Consider the following 20604-nt stretch of genomic DNA (forward strand, 5'->3'; position numbering starts at 1 on the left):
GTTTGGACTAGTTTTGGATCCGGTTCCATGTCTTCAAAAATTGGACCGGGCCGAACCGAACCATTCAAATTAAAATATATATAATTTTAATGCTATATTTATATTTAATGCTATATTTTTAATTTCACCAAAAAAAAATTTATCCAAGTTCAATTTCAAAATATCTCTCTTTTCTAACTTTAATATTTATTTTTATATGAAATTGAATAATTTGTTAATTTTCAAGTGAAAAAATAATATTTTAGTTGAGAATTGTATTAAAAAATAATTTTTATAATTCGGTTCAAAACGAAACTGGAACCGGAACCGGTTCAACTCGAACCGAATAGTTTTTAAAATTTTTTTATTAAAATCGAACCGAACTAAACAGGATGAATAGTATTGGATCGGTTCTAGTTTGAGGCAAAAACCAATCCAACCCAAACCATACCCACCCCTACCCGCAAAGCTGGAATCCTCCAACTGAGGAGGAAAAATTGACCTCTACAAACGCCCACAACATAGGCCTTCAGACCAAAACAACATCGTTCTATTTAAGAGATTTAAAAATTAAAAAAATTAAAAACCTGGCCAAAACGAGGGCAGCAGCAACTCATCCCCTACTGCTCAATAATATCCCTCCCCCAATTGAGTTTTAACTCAATTTACACATTCAAACCCTAAATTCCCAACCCCTAATCCTACCCAACCTTCAACCAATTTGACGGAAGGGATGCATAGAACATTTGCAAGGAATTTTTCTCAATTGCAAGGGTTTAGTAGCCTTGCAAAAACAAATAACGGAGAAAAGGATGCATAGAACATTTACTTACGTGTATTTGCTTGTGACATTAACCTGAATTTTACTGGTTGCAACTGCTTCCGTGGAGAGAGAATTTTCTGCTATGAATATTGTGAAAGGTCCACTTCGCAACTAAATGGGAGATCAATGGTTGAGTGATTGTTCACTTGTTTATATTGAGAATGTGTTTGCTTGTATTGATAATGAAACCATAATGCAATGTTTTCAGGATATGAAAAGTCATCGTAGACAATTGTAGTTTGTATATATGGGTTTTTTTATTAGTTATGAGTTATACTTGTCATTTCTTTTTTATGGGTCTATTTTTTAAACAGTGTCAACTCCCGAAAGGAAAATTCCTAAATCCGCCCCTGATCACCACTTCAAAAATTCACTGTATATCTATATATAGTTTTGGTAGTTGTTGAAACTTATTGGATATCTCTATCAACTAGTTAGTTAGTTATTACAACTTAAGATTTCAGGCTTTGGTATTTTAATTTTTTTAGGTTAAAATGTTCACAAAATTAATTTGCGAATGTTGAAACAAAAACAATATCAAGAAAAATCAATGACAAAAAAATATATATATATATGGGTTAATCATTCTTAAACAATTTAATAAAGTTGTGGACTCAAATTATGAGTCTACAAGGTTGGAGGAAGAAAAAAAAATTGAGTCCCGAAAGTGCATGAATAGTTATATTTTAAAAGGAAGAAATTTGAGTTTAGTCCCAACATGGTTAGAGATGGTCTAACACCCCATTAGTTTCTATTTGTTCGATATATCATTGGTATCAATGACTTTCTTATCTTTTGGAGAATTACATGGCAAGCTTTATAATAATAAAAAATATGGAAGACATTTTGGTCTCGTAAAAGGCCCAAAAAAAACAAAACAAAAATCAGGGTTCAGAAAAAAAATATATATATATATTATGTACTGGTTAACAAAAGAACAAAAATCTATAGGGTATAGAGGAAAACCTGTAGTTGAGAAGGAAAATGGTACCTCATTTTAAAATTGATTTGATGTGGACGGCCAATTGTTTTCCATTAAACAGAATAGAACTTGCGATGAATAATCTTTGGCTACCATAATTCCTTTGTTGATAAATTACATGCCATTTTATTCTTTATTGCGCATTAGAATTCTTTGACATGTATTATTCCCTTTGCATTTTCATTCTCTTGACATAAGATATTTTGTTGGATTTTGATTCAAAGCATACTGGGAAAATGGGTTAGGATTAGGATTATACCACTAGGTCAGAGGTTCAAATATTTCCAATGTAACCAAAAGACGAGCTAAGCTAATCATAAAATTATATGCAAAATCCTTCGTTTTCTTCCTTTTCTTTTTCATCCAAATCTTGACATCCATGGATAGTCATAATTCACACAATTTTACCTTATAATGTCATCTACGTATTTTATTCAAGGAGTGCTTGTAACTTGGTTGCATTAATCACTCGGAAGCAATAAATTTTGAATTCCATATATAAAAAAATAACTACAAACTGTATTTTTACAAACCTCACGAGGAATTCCATCCCTAGAATACAATGATTTCAATCTCATGCCGTTTTAACAGTCCTCTCAAACCTATAAAGTGGAGATCCCTCGGGAAAAAAAATTGCAGCTACAAGACAATAATAATTACTATAAAATACAAGCAATCATGTACATTTGTAGACAAGCTCCAAAGCTCTCCTTTTTTACTTCTCAATGCCCTGCTGCAGATACTGTATCAAGTCGTAGCCAGCAGTTGTCCATTTGTTGTAGGCATCTGTGCATACATGGATCATAAAATTGGCTGCCTCACGCTCACTCATCTCAGGATGAAATCTCTTACGAAGATTTCCAATCGGATCTCCCCTACTGAAGCAAGGCAGTCCACTGTCTAGCATTAACGAAACTGTGTTGATGATCCCATCCATGTATCGGCGGGCAGCAAGGTAACCCTTAACGCACAAGCTGTGGACATATTATACAGAACAGAACATGATTTTAAAATTTTGGCGGAATAAAAATTTCAATGTAAAAAGATTACCCAGGAACATAGGAAGGAGGCTCTTACTACCTCACAAATTGGTTCCAGGTGTCACTCTTCATAACCCCAGAAGGATCTAGCAATTGTGTCATCTCATGGCTAAGCTTAAAGTGTGCACTTTCAAAGCGCATGTTTCCACCCGGTGAAGTTTCCAAGATGAAACCAAAATCAATATGAACAAGCCTTCCAACGCTGCATTGTCAGGCATGTTGACATCAGTTTTAAATCAAGTATTGTATAATCTTATATGCTTCAATCCAAGTACTAGCATTTGGAGATGGCTTATCATGCATAAGGGGTTAGAAGATTAGTTTTTAGTTTGCCACGTTGTCATAGTTGTGGCGTGCCTTGTATATTGATTCACATAGTGCTTACTAACTCATATATTGACAAAAAGAAAAACGTTATGGAAGAAAAAGAAAGGATAGATCAAATTCCTACTTGTCAAACAGAAGATTCCCATTGTGTCGATCCTTTGGTTGAAGTAAAAGGCTGGCAACGGCATAACCGGCACTGCTAATGATGAAGTTTTCACGTGCAGCTTCAAAGCTGGGAGAGCCAACAGGGCCGTAGTCCTGTTGAAAAATCTCATACAAACCACCATCAGTGGTTTCACCCATCTGACTTCTGCTCCGTGTATTAGGTACAACCTGCAAGACAAAATATATTGAGAAAACAACCAAATATGCACGTACTACTATGGTCAGAAAAAAAAAAAACAAAGAAAAAAACCAAGGGATTTCTTTCCACTAAGTAGATTACAAAAGATTTTAAAAAATAAATAAGAAAAACATGTTGTACCCCATCAAGTCCCTCATACCCCCAAGGGCCCTTGGACATAATCAATGTAGTTCCGAAAATTTTACTTTGACGACTCATAAAACCTTTCATTTTGAATTGCTTTCTCCGAATACCGGAGTCTTAAACTATGCCAAAGAATTAGACAAAGACAGAAGTCAAATGTTGCCCGAAGCTTCATAGATGTACATTAAAGATTTGTCCATTCAGGGGATGCCTTGTCCCTAGTTTTCTCTCCTGTATTTGTTAAAATCTGTGGTCCTCATCAAAATCAAAATAAAAAATGTAGCTTGAAGCTTGCCTAGCATGAAAGGTGCTGAGAAGAAATGTTAAATATCTATTGCTTATATGGTATCCTGGAGATTAAAGAATAAGATCTCAGCATAAGAACCGGCAAAGTAGCACATATGCAAAGCATGCATGCATTTGTGGACACGTGCACATGCATGAACCTAGTAATTGGGTTGAAAGAGATTCAAACCTCAATAATTCCTCTCTCCGGGCCAGTTGGGAGTACACCATATGGAAATAAATAAAGATTAATTCCAACTGATTCAAATATGTCTCTAAGAAGGGAAATCACTTGAAGAGCAAGAACATCCTGGCGACAATCATCTCCAACCTTGAAGAAAAGGAGCTCAGTTAAGCCATGAATGAAGAAAAAAATTCCTGGTGTCAAATTTTCATAGTAATAAATAAGAGATCACGACATTCAAATCAGGAAAACTAAAGTTGTTTGCACCATGTAACTTATTTATTCCATTATAATAATAAAAAGTTAAAGAAAAGGTTAAAGAAAGGGCTGGGGAGCAGGTTGGTTGATTTTCATCAAGGGGTAATGAAAATGGATCTTCTGTGGACCATAGGTGGTTTTGAACAAAATACCTTTTACGGGTCTAATCAATTTGAAATGTAAGTGGGTAAGCTTACCTTGAAAATACAAGCTTGAGGTTTTACATCATTATGGTCCCCATTCCGATCAATAACATTAAATGTTATCATTATAGGAACTTTTGCTGCAGATTGCAAGGGTATTCCACTATCTACCTGAATACCCCTGACAAGCTTGTTAGGAGCAGTTGGCAAATAGAGATCCTCTCCCTCAAGTTCAATTTTCTCCAACTCTCTGGTAAAGCACATTGCCTATTAGCTTCAACGGCATACACATAGATGCATACATAGAGACATAAATATATGCATGCATGTGCTTATGTGTATGCATGTTTTTAAACTATCTACGTTTGCAAGCATCAAAAGCCCTTTTTTTTTTTTTTTTTTAAGGAAACATCAACAGATTACAAGCATACCTCCGGATACCAGCTCGACGTTCTTCCTTTGGAAGTGGAAAGAGTACACCAGAAATAGATGTAACCTTGTCAAAGAAATCAAATTCTCTTCGAAACACGTCAAGTGCCTTGGGAGTGAAACCATCAATAATATGCTGTCTGACGAGAGGCAACAATTCTTGAAAGGAACTATTCTGAAATGACGGCATCAATAAATACAAGTTATTAAGCAACGAATGATCGAGAAACCCAGACTATGCGAATGCATGCATATATCTATTTTAATATAGTAGCTTTTGTAGTAGTGATACAACAATAATGCAAACATATCTAATTCTACCCATATATGACCAGGTATGGATACCGAATGGAAGTACATTCTGGTGATGCAATAGGTGTTTGATAATGGACTAGGCAGTTTTCTTTTCTATCGGTTAAAAATGATAACACCACATAAGAAAATTAGTACACAAATTTCTTATGCCACAACTACGCACACTGAACCTGACTTAAAATTATTGGGTGAGGCTTCCAACTAGATTATAAGCCCAGAATGAAAAAGTTTAATCTAAGTCATGACATTACCCAAAAACACATCTCAACAACATGTAATCAACAACACTTGCACTATTTGAATACCATAGAAAGTTATTAAAAGAAATAATACAAACCTTTTAATGAAAAATTTCAGCTTCTATAAGCAATAAAATTATCATTGCACATGTTTTTAAAAATTCACTTGCAGATACGTAATATACAACAGCATGCAGCATACTGGTTAGCTTCTTATTTTATATATCTTTATAATATAACTTTATTTATCATGTATTGTATAGACTTAACAATGCAATGCTAAATTCGTTTTCAACACAATGCCAACCAACAGACTCGAGGTTAGACATGAAGGAATAAGCAGATATTAGTTATCAACTTTCTATATAAAATCAAAATGTATGGCATCCAAAAAAAAAAAATTTGAAGAAACAAGGCCAGTCCCAATTCCCAGATTCTAGTCAGACCTTCACAGGGACAGCATCTTTTCCTGATTCTGGAACAAACGTCTCACCCTGCCATTTTTTAACACACAATCAAATTCTCAAAGATAAAAATACTTTCGTGTGTGTGAGTAAGTGAGAGAGAGAGAGAGAGAGAGATAGAATCAGGCTTCACCTGTAAGTGCCATATTAAAATATGGGCAAATATATCACTTCTTTGAGTTGCTCTAAGCAGATATCCTTCTACTAACCTCTGAAAAACAATTTAAGTATAAATCAGATACATAAAGAAATACTTGCAAAAGACAGAGTATAACAATGTTAAACAGGTTTGCAACTCCAGAAATATGGTCAAATTAAGGATCCTCAAACAAGTGCTACTATCCTCAAATATTCAATCAGTCTGGGTTACAGAACTGCGGTTGCACCAACTATCCCCAAATATTCATATAGAAACTAAATAGAGATAAATAGCATAAGCATATAATTACATATATATAAGTATGAAGAAACTTATAACTATAATTAAAAATAAAAGATAATGTAAAAGATATGACCTCAACTCTGATTTCAATTTCTACTTTCAAATAATTTAATTTGTGTTTTGTATTTAATAATACAATATTATTTTTGGAAAATATATATGCATGAATAAACAAATTACATGCACGTTTTCACAGGTGAGACTGATGGATGAGGAGGTTCTTTATTTATTTAAGTAGAAGTGCATACTGAGAGGATTTTTCATCAGAATCCTGGCCAGAATTTGGTCACACATTCTTGACAATGTGTTCAACATACCATCACTAATAACAAAGTTTTTCTGCAAAATAAGTTAGACATATATCAAGATATTCAACTTTGTGGTTGGGAGATGCCAACACTTTATTGGACCCGTACTCATTTCACCCATTAGAAACTCCTCCAAATAGAATTTGAAATAACAGTTTTATTCATTTTCTGTAATCTAAAATATAAAATATGCAACAACCAGATTAAAGTTTTCAGAAATTGTGATATGTTTATTTAAAATAAACCAAACTTAAAAAAGAAAAAACTCAATCGGGACTAGTGAGGACCACTGAAGTTCACCCCAATATGAAGTGAAAGTTATAGATATTATTCTTCAAACAATCAAAACGAATCCTATACTTGGAAGTTTTAATAGGAGTTTATAGTATAAGATTGAGAATTCAAGGATTCTAAAAATTTGATTGGGAATTTAACAAGAATGAAGAATGGGATACAATAAAGTAAAAACTGAGCTTTAACTAATGCAATTCAATCCCATTCCTAATATAACACTGAATGAAAACAAATGTAGCTAAAGGAATTAAGATTGACCAGTTCCATTAACTCACCTCTTCATCATATCGCAAAGCCTGCACTAGCTGTGGCATGAAGAAAGTTACTCGTTCAGGAGGATAAGACTCCAGAACCCTAAGAACATATGCCATGACACGAGGATGCCCCTTATATGCAGGGGTAAGGAACTCAAGAGCTTGTGTGATTGAGCAAGCAGCCCAGTGTGGCAACTGTTGCAAAAGCACCGAGTTTTCATCAACTGCTTTTGGGGTAACAAAATATGGCAATGCTTCAGGAATGGATCGGATATCCAGTATATGTGACTGCGAAATAACCGAGTTCGATCAAGATGTATTAATGTATAAAGATCCCAGGAGTAACAAATGGTAATAAGGTTGATATCAACATAAAATTTATAACAAATTTACATTTCAATACTTTTTGAAAAGAAACAAGAACGCTTGCTAAAAATGAGGTATAAAGGCAAAGTTAGTATAACTGGATATGGCCAACCTGCTGATTGTATTTAACCATTCAATACAAAATACAGAGATTTTCTGGACTGTAAAACATTGGGCTGGTAATAGTGGTTTCAACTAAATGGGGGTGTTTTGCTCCAAACAAAGCTGTTTGAACAGCACGATGCAGGCATGCAGACACGTCTGTCTAATAGGAAACTTGTAAACATGTATATACATTATTACATATGCATAAACATAGCAACAGATAACTACTGCTAAAATATTGCAAAGTACCCCTTCCTCCTACAACTTAAGAACACATTTATACACCCGTAGCAACAGATTATTAATACCAAAACATGTTAACAAGTGACTAGAAGTTATAAAAATAGCCATGGAGGATGCCGTTAGGTCATAAACTGAATTTAAACCATAAACTACGAATTGCTCAGCTAATTAACAGTATTTTCTTGACAATTTGTGGCATCCGCCGATCTGAAAAGATGCAAGCATGCTAATCATAGAGAAGTCTAACGTCCCACTTATAAACAAGATGACAACAAACTTCTCACATATCACAAGTGTTTAAGACACTCAAACAATTTTACTTGCTCATCTCGATAAGCCAAACCCAAACTTTACAATTCGTACTCTCCCTATTACAGACAGACATACCTGAACCAGCTGGGTTACTTCAGCCTTCAAAAATGTGTTTGTTGGGAACCGCGAGGCCAAGGATAAAGCAATTCGAGGATCAACAGCAAAGGCAGTCCTAGCATGCTCAACCCATTTCTCTGAACTAATTTTTTGCTTAGAAGAGGCACTCTCCCTGAGAGTAAGAGTAAAACACAATTCAAAAGAAATAAGTTAAAATTCACATGGAACCATGGGTATTGAGAAAAGGTTCTAACAACTTTACAATGTGATGAATATATATATGTAAATAAAAATTACTTCGTATTAGTGGGTTGCGACCAAACTTCAAGCCTGTCAGCCTCATGCTGGCATAGCATCAAAAGTAACTGCTTCCGTTTTTCTCTTCCCGCAGCATAGTTCTCCATCTGACCCCAGACAGGGTGATATTGATCGTTCTGCAAGTAGTAAGTGACTTTATGGATATATTGCAAAAAACAAACCTTACGGTGTCCAGTAATAGGAAAACAAAAAACAAAATAAGAACGTGTATTAGACATCATCTTCATGCAGAAAAAAAACATTGGAATGTACGCTGCAAACATGGTTATCTTACCACATCAACCAAAGTGGTCCCATTTTCTCGTCCCCTCCCTTTCAAATCAGATTGGACTGCTGCCTCTACTCGCTCATTCGAAAGGTAGTGGACAAATAAAGAGACAGATTGAGCTTCACTCTGGGAAAAATTCATATAGTTTGTGTCATACCATTCAGGCTCGTATGCAAACCAACCCAGAGAGGTCCTGTAGCATGCATCAAGAGAAACTTTCAACCAAATTGGGAACTGTACATGTATTCAACTTGAACAAAAATTATTCAAAACCTTACTGGCTTGACACCCTTTTATATGAGAAATTTCATATCATTATTTGGCAGGGAAAATATACCAAAAACTAAAGTATTAAAACTACGAACGCCATAAAATAGGGTATTTCCCATCCATTCTTGCAGACAAATTTCCTAATAAAGACCAACAATATAAATTTCACAAACTCAGTGACTACATTCAGTCATAAAGCTCCAAAACTATAAAAATAAAAAATAAAAACAAGAAATCAACCACATACAACTAAAATAACAAGTGCGACAACAAATTCTGCAACGAATAAAAATGAACAAAGTTGCAGTCATGTAGGACTGTGGCAGAGCAGTTCCAGAGCAGCGAGCATAGCATATAAAGAAATACAAGCTCCTACATCAACCTTCAATATATTGGCATACCTACTGATACTTAACTAGAACATATTACAACATGCTACATAACAAGTACATATTACGCAAAGGCAAGTAACTCCACTACAAAACAAGTACACATTACAACGTGCAAGCCAAGGTGCACTCATATGGTTGATGAAGTGCAAATAAATCTAATAATGCCCAATAAAATTGACAGTAAAAGACATAATTGCAGTAACCTATAAATCCGGTCTTCCAGTAACTGAAGCCCTGTTTTAAAGTTCTGCAAATTGCGCTGGGATTGGCATGAGCAGAACTTGAGCCCAAGAAGCATGACAGTGAAAAAAGTACCAGTAGCTGCAGGGTGGTGGGAAAAATTCCAGGGAAGCTTTGTCATCCCTTGTAACATTCGTCCAAGGAGCAAGAGTTGCTCAACACTGTTGTGTCGAACTACCTATACAGCCAATCAATATGATGAGAATATATAGGTCAGCACACATAAACCAGTTAAGAACCACAAGTTGCAACATAAAATAAATGAGAGCCATTTTCCTAAAATTAATTTCTTTTCTTTGAGGATGCATACTCCAACAGTTGGAAAATCAAAAATAAATAAATAACAAAACGTTAAAAACAAGAAGAATGACACATACACCCCATACACCATAGTTATAAATAGTTTCCTAGTATCAATGTCTTTTAGAGTTGTTAAAGTTTCCAATAAAGAGCAAATTTAATTCCCAAACACAGTAACACAAACTAACTTAAGAGGTGAATAGTTACTTCAAAATAGTTATTATTTACTCGTGCATGCAATGAATACAATTCCTAACCTCAAAGCGGTCAATGAAAAATCCAAGCCATAATCTATGAGCCATTATTTGCTCAACAGGATCAATTTCAGGCTCTGCTTCTGGCTCTCCAGGAGAAAGGTGAGGCCTTAATTTTGCAGCAGGCCCAGAATATTTCACATCCGAAGCAAAGATACCACGTTTTGTATCAATGGTCCATAACCATGCATCAACAAGCTCCGCAAGGACTAGAGATCCCAATTCAGGCGCAGCAGACACTAACCAAGTCCAAACAAAAACACCAGTTTCCATTGCATCGGGCGTGGAAATGTAAGCAGGACACCAACAGAGAAGACGGAGAAGTTGGGAGAAGCCCTCTACATTTGATTTTGAATTAGAGCCCTGGAAAGCAAAAACGAAAAACAAAACTAACAAATCAGAGAAAGTAACATGACGCCTTAGGAATAAGCATGCAAGAATGAAGAGAAATAACATGACGCGTTAAAAATTGAGCATGCAATAATGTAGAGAAATAACACATATTTACCAGATTTGACAGCAGTAAAGCAGTTGCCTGGGAACAAGTCTTGCGAAATTGAGACTTGTCCGCTTCCACACCTTTCTCTGCAGCATTAACAAATTGCTGTAGTAAACGCACAAACTTTGTGAGCAATATCCCATTGAATTGATCATCCTCAGCTTGTGTCTGTTGAGGAAATGCTCCGGAGATCAACCTTTGAAGGCCAACACCAAGCCCAAATCCAGTTGGTGTGGTGCCAGATTGAAATCCACCAATGCTGTTATACAAGCTTCTCATGCCAGCAATTTCTCCTGCATGGTTACACTTCACAGTTGCACTGACTATACCAGTACTGAGCACCTCCAAATTGAATGCTTCTGTTAATTTTAAGTTTGCTCCTGATGCTGCAGCTGCAGCAGCCATTACTGCAGGAATATTTGCTGTTTGTATGCCATTCCAGCAATCAGTTTTACCTGTGCCAATCCGTATCTCCGATAAAAGAGAAACCACATCAGTTGTATGCTGTGCTCTTTGCCATGTGTTTGCTTTACAAAGCTTTTCCTGCAGTATGCAAATAGAAGAAAGGAGCAATCAGACCCAAAAAAAACCAACTAACATGAAAAATTAGGTCTAGGAGATGTTTGGTAACCCAAAATTATGAGCAGAATTTTAAAAACTCGACACATAACAGATTTATGTTCATTTGAGAACATTCCAATGTTTAACATTTAAATTTTAGCTTGTTTGATACTGTCTAACAATTCAGCACATGACAAAAATTATTGAATATATTTAGTATAGCTGAATGCTGAAAAGAGTGATATCCAGCTCCTTCCATCCTTTGGCATCACACCAGAGCTTTCCTGGAATTAATCCAAGAGGTGGTCTTGGACTCACTCCAATTAGTGCAACACAACCCACAACCACCACTATCACCATTACCATTCCTGACTATCACTCGTAACATTATATTTCTGGTTGTAATACATAATAATTTAATTAAGAAAAATCTGGTGTTTGTTTGCTACCATCCTCAATCTGTGTACAAGTATCATATATACCTTTCCACATAAAGGATTACACTTTAAGCTTCTTGGGTTGTACATTAGGAAGTTATTTATTCACCAAAATATATTAGTTCGTTTCTTTAAAAAATTATGTTGACTATATTCTCTATTTTTCCATTTTTAGAAGAAGCACACTTGTATTAAGAATAAGCACAAGGTACAATGCAGTGGACCAATAAGTTTCAGGTTGAGTACATCCAGCACTTGTATTCAGCTCTTAAAAGTCAGTATGTAAAATTCAAATATCAGTTTTCAGTACTTAATTTCTAGTTTCAACAAACAGCACCTAAAAGGATTTGTAGATGCATTAACTTACGTTGCTGAACTACGCATGTACAAGTTGTATACAACAGTAATAAAGAACGCATAACATCTTAAGAATAGAATATTCTAAAGCATGTACTTAAAGATCCATTTGAAGCCACTGTTGATCAAAAGAGATAAGAAGTGACTGTTGGATAAGATAGCAAACTGTTCACTACCCATATGTTCCAACCCTCAAAGCAAAACAATTGTCATTCAGAGGGGGTTCTCACTGATTAAAATGATATCATTTAGCAATATTGGACAGGCATACCACATGAATGCTCACGCATTTGACAATCAGAATATACTTATACTGACTTCATACATAGAAAGTATAGTAGTCAACCTGTAGGAGACCCTGGCTAGAGCAAGGAGCATATGAAAGTGATTTGAGGATCCACTCTCGAACAATCTTTTGGTACAAAGAACGAACTGTCACCACCCAACCAGGATCATTGACAACAGTAGAAGACGAATCATTATGAATTGAAAATAGCAGGGAATCAACACAAGATGAATTCCACAAGACCTGCATTCATGCCAATTGAGTTTTTTTCAACTTTATTAGGCAAGTTCAATGACAATGAGAACTGGGAAACAATGAGATAAATGAGTAATTTTTCCAATACAATCCTACCTGTGGAAACCTATCTTTAAGCTGGCTCAGCAAGATCACAGCAACATCCCGAATGTGTTCCTCTCTATGTGACATACTTTTGATGAGAAAGCAAGCATGGGCAGAAAGAGTTGACTCCCTAACCTCAGCTTCATTTCCTGTTTCAGATATCCGATCTTCCTGAACCCAGATCAAAGCAGCAGTGATGTTGACATGGCAGGCACATGCACGCGGAATAGGAGCAGTAAAACAAACATTGTACTAGAACAAAATTGTAAACTGCACTTCTAATAATTTACATTGTTATTTAAGGTGCTATTTATTTTGCATGAAAAATGTATCCAACAATATTAAATAATTCACATTCAGACAAGAAGAAATAAATATAAACTGAAGCTATCTCAACCAAGGGCTTCAGTTTCGATCGGTATTCCAAAAGTAGAAAAATATACGACGACGGAAACATGATATAAAACATATATATTACTGAAAGTTCTACAAACTTCAAAACCAACCAATTGCATCAATGTTACGCATAAGCTTTGAAAAATAGTTTCGTTCTTAATCAAAATTTGCATTTAAGGTGGGAAAAAGTTGGCGTTATTCTCGGTGCTCCACTAATAAGACTCTGAATATTAAATACAATATGTAAAATTTTCTCTGTTCCATTCCATGTTGTGTATGCTTTATAACAATATAAGAAACCTTAAGAATGCGAGATAAATTTTATTAATGAAAACATGCAGAGACATGGCAGCTGCAACATCTGTTTTCGCAACATTTGAATTTCAAATCACAATTATGGAATATTGACTAGAAAATGCAAGGAACCCTAGGATTGAAATTGTACCGAAATTTTATCGAAATTTCCACTGAATGATCTCTAAAATCTCCCAATTTTATCAGATATTGTACCGAAATACCACAATTGTCAATATTACCAAAATATCTCTGCAACTTCGGAGAAATCCTGGAAAGATATTGCTCCCCCCTCCTCTCCATGTTATGGATATTTTGGTAATATCAAAGATATTTAAAACCTTGATCTCATAAACACGTTCAATGCAACATATAACATCCCCTGGATGATGAATGGTGTCTACATGAAAAGACCAAAAAAAAAAAGGAATATTTTCAGAAGTTTTATGAAAGAACAAAGCCTTACCAGCCATGACACTGCTGTTTCAAAAGCCCTATGCACAGTTGCCATTAAACATTGGAAGACAGCAGGCACAAGATTTGGAGTTTTTAGGTATTCAAATACGCAACTGAATGCACTTCTAGAAGTAGCTAAACTAGTGCCACCATTGAGGATCCCACCATTGCTGCTGAATCGTATGATTTCCAAGAATGCTACAGCAAGAAGATAGGTAGCCTTCACACCTACAAAGCATTGGCAAGTAATGCTTTAATGCTTGTAGAAAGAGTGACTTCTAGCAAAGTCAAAGGAGCGTTTTCTTTCTTATATCAAAAGCAAAGATGAGATTTGTGGACAATTAATGAATACAGAGAATGCGTCTTTACTTCACCAGTAAGCACTAGTACAAATAATTAAATAACCTGATATAGTGTTCATTGATGCAACGTCGACTCTCCCACCTAGAGCAGTAGAAAGAGCAGCTCTTTGGGTTACAGCAACTTTCTCATTCCCACTTCCTCGACGACTGTCAGGATTGTGAAGAGCATTGAGTTCCAACTCATCTTCAAGCCATTTCACTGAGCTAACAACCTGAAAGAGAGATATTATCATGTTAAAACTTCAGATACAAACAATCACTTTCAAGTGCATAAATACATGCAATCATCCAGAATTGGCAAGAAGTTGAATTCAATAAAGCTGCGAAAAACAAAAGTAGTAAACACTGGGGATAATCAGTCCCACCTGACACAGAATCCCCTGAAGCTATACCTGTCTAAGCATCATAGAGTATACATTCAAATTGAACAACAAACATGAGAAAGATGCAAGAAGAAATTTTTCATTTATTTTAGGTGGATTCACTGGTATATTGAAGGAGAGATTTTCTTGATTTAGAGATGGACATAGATATAGATAGAGACTGAGCGACAGAGAGAGTGGCCTATGTATGAAGAGTCATGTCCTTGTGAGAAAATTCTGAGAGTGTGTTGTCTGTGCCTCCTATATTGTAATCGTTCTTCTCAGAGCAACAAAAATTTAGTTTTATTATGTGGATTCTCTTTTACCTAAAAAATGGTTGTCCAAATATATTTGCTTCAGTCGTGTTGTGTGTAGTTGGAACCATTCAGAATATTGATTCATACACATGGCTATGGAGCGTCAAACATCTAACAACATGACATTGAAGATTCACTATCTTACATTATGTAGTGTACACTTCGTAGGTTTTTGTAACTCCAGAATAATAATTTAAAAAGAAAAACTTCAATTTGGGAACATATCCTCACCAAAGGAAGAAAAGAAAACATTTGAAGCAACTATATTCAGTATAGAAAATTTAAAAACCAAATTTAATTGCCAAAGAAAATTTCCATGTTAAGGAGACCACAGGGGCATACTCAATTTTAAATTACAGTACAAGCATCTACCCACAAAATGAGTTCCTGTTTACAACAGAACCAGAGCCAATTCCCATACAATGGATGTTGTCAGTGTGTGCGAGGGAAACACAGAGAAAGAGATAGACAGACAGTCAGACAGAGATTATTATCATCCCAACAATATACAAAAATAAATCTAACATGTGAAAGTGCAGATAGCAAGTCCATAATTATTTTCACAGCACAAAATCAAAGCGAACCCTAACGACTGTATGAATTAACATCATGTAAAAGAGAATAAGGCAAGAATACTTAATAAAAATCTTACAAGTGGAGGAGTTCCTTGAGCAATTCGCTGAACAGCAGAAGACCACTGTGCATTCCACATGTATGGTCCACCCACAGCTTGAAGAGGAATTGTGCCCATGCTTCCCACACTATTCAGTGTAGTGGAAAATGGTTTTGCAGGGTGTTGAGTATTCTGTATGGGAGGTGCTAAGCCAAAAAGAGCAACATAGAACCACAAGTTGCGAAATAACTTTAGAAGTGAAGGCTCCACATCTACAGAAGGATCAAAATCAGAACATATTTCAGCTACAGCGGGAAGTAGTGGCCCCAAAAAATCTGCTCCACTCCTGCAATAGTTAGATATCAGATAAAAAATTTGAAACACAAAATGCAATGAGAAATGTTGATAAGTATCAGAAAACCAAAACCTCCGGGGTGCATAAGTTTTCATGAATTAAATGAAAGTTATATGAAAAACACGACGACATGCAATCAGAAGATATTATTTGAAAGAATTCTACCTTCCACTTTTGGATTCAGCAGCCAGCCCTACATCTGAGCATAAAGACAGCAGACGGTGACGATAGTCTGAACGCAATTTAGGATTCATAAGACCACTAGCTATCAGAAGGAATCCTGCAGGAAGAGTCTAGAATGTGATTGAACCAGTGAGAATCCATTTCATAGATATCAAGTCAAGCAATCAACAGTATCATGTGTAATTCATATGCTAGACATTATACGGACCTCAACACGTTCTGTTGTGGCTTCCTGTGGCACAGTTTTGCTTTCAGCAGATCCTAAACTTGAAAGTTTACTTAAGTAACTCCTTGTCATTAGAACAACAGTCTCACGATAGGACTTCTCAAAACCTAAACTTGCCATGCGTGATACCGCATCAAGGAGCTGTAGTAAAGTAGAAGAAATAATTGAGAACCCATATAATTAATCAATAGCTAACTTCTTACTGGATCTTGATCAGTGTTAATCAAACCTACTTGGTAAAGATGTTTAAAGAAAAACCTAAATAAGAAAATCCATGCCAAAAGGCAAAGTTACCATACCCGGAGTCGCAATAAACTAGGACTTGAAGCATCACCCTCTTCTAAGCTTTCAATAAATAGAGGTAATATCATGTCTACGACTTCAGGCTTCTTAACGGCAACATTCAGATCGGCTAGCAAGCGTATAACATTAAGCTGCACAACAGGAACTGCCTCTTTGTCTTTATCTTCCTGAAATTAGCAAGATGATAAAAGAATGCAATGAGATTAAGTCAAGCTAGGTACACAGGAAAAGTTGAGGGAAATCATTACTAAAAGGGCATCATGGTTTGGCATACTAAGAAAATGCAGTGCGTCAATCTTTCGGATAGAACAGAAGGTTTTGTGATAAGCTAAACTCTTCCTCACAGAAAGTACAAACAAGAAAGGGAGAGAAACCATAATTTCATCAAAGTATATATATTATAAGAAAAATCGTTTGCACATAGTACATACAGATAAAAGTTAAAACAAAGACAAACACTACAACTTCAGATATATGTATATGTACAAGTGTGCATTAAACAAGTAAATCTGTTATTTGTTAGTTAGTAACTGGTACAAAACAACCAACCTGTTCTTCATAGTCATTTCGTTCACGAATACTTGTAGCTAATCCCATTATGAATGTGTCAACTGGAGCTCGCTCCTTGGTCCAACAAGATTCAATTATCTCACAACTTGTCTTCATCACACTCTCAAACATCGCTCCCTGGCTGCTTGCCCAAGTATCGGCCTGTTAAAATCACATTGTAGAAAAAGCAAAAGTAAATAAAATAAACTTCCTTCCACACTTTAGAACTGATATGCAAGTTTTAGCACCATAAAAAATATGTACCTGTGCGCATACAGTTAACACAACGGGTTTGAGGCGGATGAGCAAAATACGCAGTGCCTGGCCACCACGCTTGACTGCAATCTGTGCGAGCTCAGATAGCAAAGAACTAAAGAGCTCTTCACAAACTCTCATCTTCCTCCACACAGAGAGCAAACAAGCTTCAGCAGCATCCATCAACAATGCCAGAGTCTCATGTGCCAACTTCTTGGCTGATTTCACATCAGTTTCATAGCAAGCAAGGCAACTAAGAGTCAACTTGGCAGCAGCTTGATAAACTGACAGCTTCATATTGATTCTGGCTTTTAAAAGCGCCCCATGTTCATTCCAATCCCGCTTTCTAATCTGCCCACATGCAACCAACGACACGAAAATCTCTCTCTTACATCTCCATTTTGCTCAAATAAACTCGATTTCTAGATTCTCACATAGACAACACTCTAAAGCAGTAGCTATTCATTTGCAACAACAATAAATTCAAAATGGTAACATTAAAAACCTTACCTTTAGAAACACTGACATAGACTGTAGTTGCCTCTTGGCAATAAACCTGACCTGTTCCAAAAGCGCAGAATCAATGCGGACTTTATCTAAAATATGAGCAACCAATTTAAAAGCAATCTCTTGCTTCTCCAAATTCTCCACAGACTCTTCCTCGAATGAAGAAACTTGCTGCCTAAGCATCACAGCTCCACCTCCTTCACTGAGACCAAAAGTCAGACCCAATTGATCAACACCACTCTTCCACACAATGCTGCTCCCATTCACCATCACCGACCCCCTCGATGATACACTACCTGATGAACCCGTCACATTACTCGCCTCGTTTCTGGGGCTGGAACTCTCATTGGCCTGGTAATGATTGCCATTCAACGGCGAGCTCTGCGCCGACGAGGTCTCTGAGTTCGCGGCAATTCGTCTCGGTGTAACCGGGGACTGAACCACGGGACCGGAGGCCGCAAACTGATCCATAAACATTGTAATCAACTTCTCTGCATCCGATGGCAAAATTGGAGGGAAATTTTCTGACAGAGCCATGAGAAAAGCCCTGGAAATCCCTGAATCTTCGCCACCATTGCTAATCGCTGTAACCACAACCTCCCCAGTGAACCCAGTGATCTCTGTAGCAAAATCCGACGACAATTCGGTGGCTTTACAGACATACCCCAAGAAATCGGAGAAGAAAGAAGCGATCGAGTCATTTCCAAACGATTGGGGCCAAAATGACCGATTGAACGAAGCGGGAACCGAGCGAAGGAACTCGAGAACCACCGATTTTGGGCGGGGATCGGCGGAATCGGGACATTTGGAGATGAAGCGAGACACGGCGAGCACGGCATTGAGCTGAGACCGGGAAACCCTAGGCGATCCACACAGAAGAAACTCCGGAGGTGGACACCGGCCACAAATCCACGAGAGCTTCTCGGCGAATTGGGTCGGGTGCTCCGCAATCAGGTCGCAGAGCTCCGTCAAAGCCTCCATTGCGATCGATTCCGAGAGAAAAAAATTCGAAAATCCAAAAGAATTTCAAAATACCACAGAATTCCGCATAAACAATGCCAAAAAAAAGCTCCTCAGGGTTTCCGCCGCGGAGCTGGATTGGAAGCTTCCATGTCGGTACAATGCGAGGGAGAGGATGAGGAAATTAGGGTTTTTTCAGAAGCAAACAACATTTCTTGTAGTGCCCTTGTTGTATATGGTGGTGGTGGTTGCTTTCATTTTTTGTAAAAGAGGAGAGGGAGAGTGTCTGGGTTCTGGCAAGGTCCGCTTTTGTTTCCGTTTTTGGGCAATTGTGCTTCCTGTGTTTTTGCTTTCTGTTTTTTCTGTGATTTCTTTTTTTTTTTTCTTTTCTTTTCCTTTTTTCTGATTCTGTGTTTGGTTTCTTTTGCAACAGAAGCGAGTTGACCCGGTGAGTCACAGCAAGGCACGTGAAGTTGACATTATATTATAGTAATTTACGGTTTCCTCCTCCACCCCTCGGTTATGTAACTAAGGTATGACAAAGGGCAGTTTTGGTTACTAACATGATGACATTGCTTATGTTGACTTTGACTTTGATTTAGAGACCTCGATTGATTTATGATGGGCCACTGCTTCAAATTGTATTTAATGGGTTAATTGAGACGTTACCTGCTCCAACCCATGCACAATAATTTTTTTTGTTTTTGAATACCTAACCTATGCGCAATAATATATCAATGGCAAAATGAAGGGTCCAACTTCGAATAGTTAGAGTGGAATTCGGTTTGATTCGGTTTGATTCGGTATAAATATATACCGTCAACTAAACTAAGTATCAATTCATTTAGTTTATTTTGATTTTCTGTTATGACAAAATTTTAGTTTTTATTATTGTTTTTATGCCGAAAATTAATTATCCAACGCATTCAGGTTATTGGATTATAATTTATAAGATACCAATTTTCAACACTACTTGTCATATTTCTATTTCTACTTAATCCAAATCAACCTAATAATCTTCTAAATTCTGATAAGAGGGTCACATGTGTAGTAAATCAATAATTTTGTATTAAATCATGATATTCGATTCGGTTTGATTTACCTATAAGTTAGGCATTTCCAAAATTTTCAATTCAAATAGGATCTTTATTTTTGTCAATTTTTGGAAGGAAGGAGGAGAGGTGTCATGAGATCATTATTTTTGTCAAAGTATAATAAATAGATATATTTTCAAACCAAACCAGATCGTTGATATGACTGGTAGTCGGTTTTTTCAACCCAAATAACCCACTTCTAATTAACTTCAACTGCTCAAGCCAAGCCTGCAGGCAGGTAACAAGTGGTGTCGTATATTGTAAACATTGTTTCTTGTCTCCTGCTTTGTATCTGTCACTTATTTATTTAATAAAAGCTGTTTTTATCTTTTTCTTTATTTGACTAAATTAATCGAAACATAATAAAATGTAATGAAATAGGTATCCATGGGCACACAAAATAAGATCTAAGCAAGTAATTAAAAGAGAAATTGTTTTAGCCAGGTGAACTACAGTCGTATATGTCTCTTAAGAACGAAAGGCACTTACTTTTTTTCTCATCCCAATATTGAAAG

At 36.4% G+C, this 20604-nt stretch overlaps 1 protein-coding gene across 1 annotated transcript; it reads right to left on the reverse strand.

Annotated features, from left to right (window-relative positions):
- On the reverse strand, positions 2257-19618 carry LOC18766902 (phosphatidylinositol 4-kinase alpha 1). The gene is made up of 26 exons (XM_007200887.2): positions 18039-19618; positions 17538-17879; positions 17274-17435; positions 16721-16891; positions 16404-16562; positions 16178-16305; positions 15697-16003; positions 14409-14577; positions 14014-14231; positions 12870-13028; positions 12579-12761; positions 10887-11420; positions 10382-10741; positions 9788-10002; positions 8929-9115; positions 8634-8770; positions 8355-8508; positions 7275-7541; positions 6089-6166; positions 5938-5985; positions 4940-5112; positions 4563-4758; positions 4114-4254; positions 3276-3484; positions 2865-3026; positions 2257-2758 (listed from the first exon to the last, which is right to left on the reverse strand). Exons 1-26 carry the CDS (start codon positions 19014-19016, stop codon positions 2500-2502), a joined length of 6096 nt encoding a protein of 2031 aa, XP_007200949.1. The 5' UTR covers positions 19017-19618; the 3' UTR covers positions 2257-2499.

This window comes from Prunus persica, chromosome G8 (genome assembly GCF_000346465.2).
Source record: "Prunus persica cultivar Lovell chromosome G8, Prunus_persica_NCBIv2, whole genome shotgun sequence".
NCBI lineage: Eukaryota > Viridiplantae > Streptophyta > Magnoliopsida > Rosales > Rosaceae > Prunus > Prunus persica.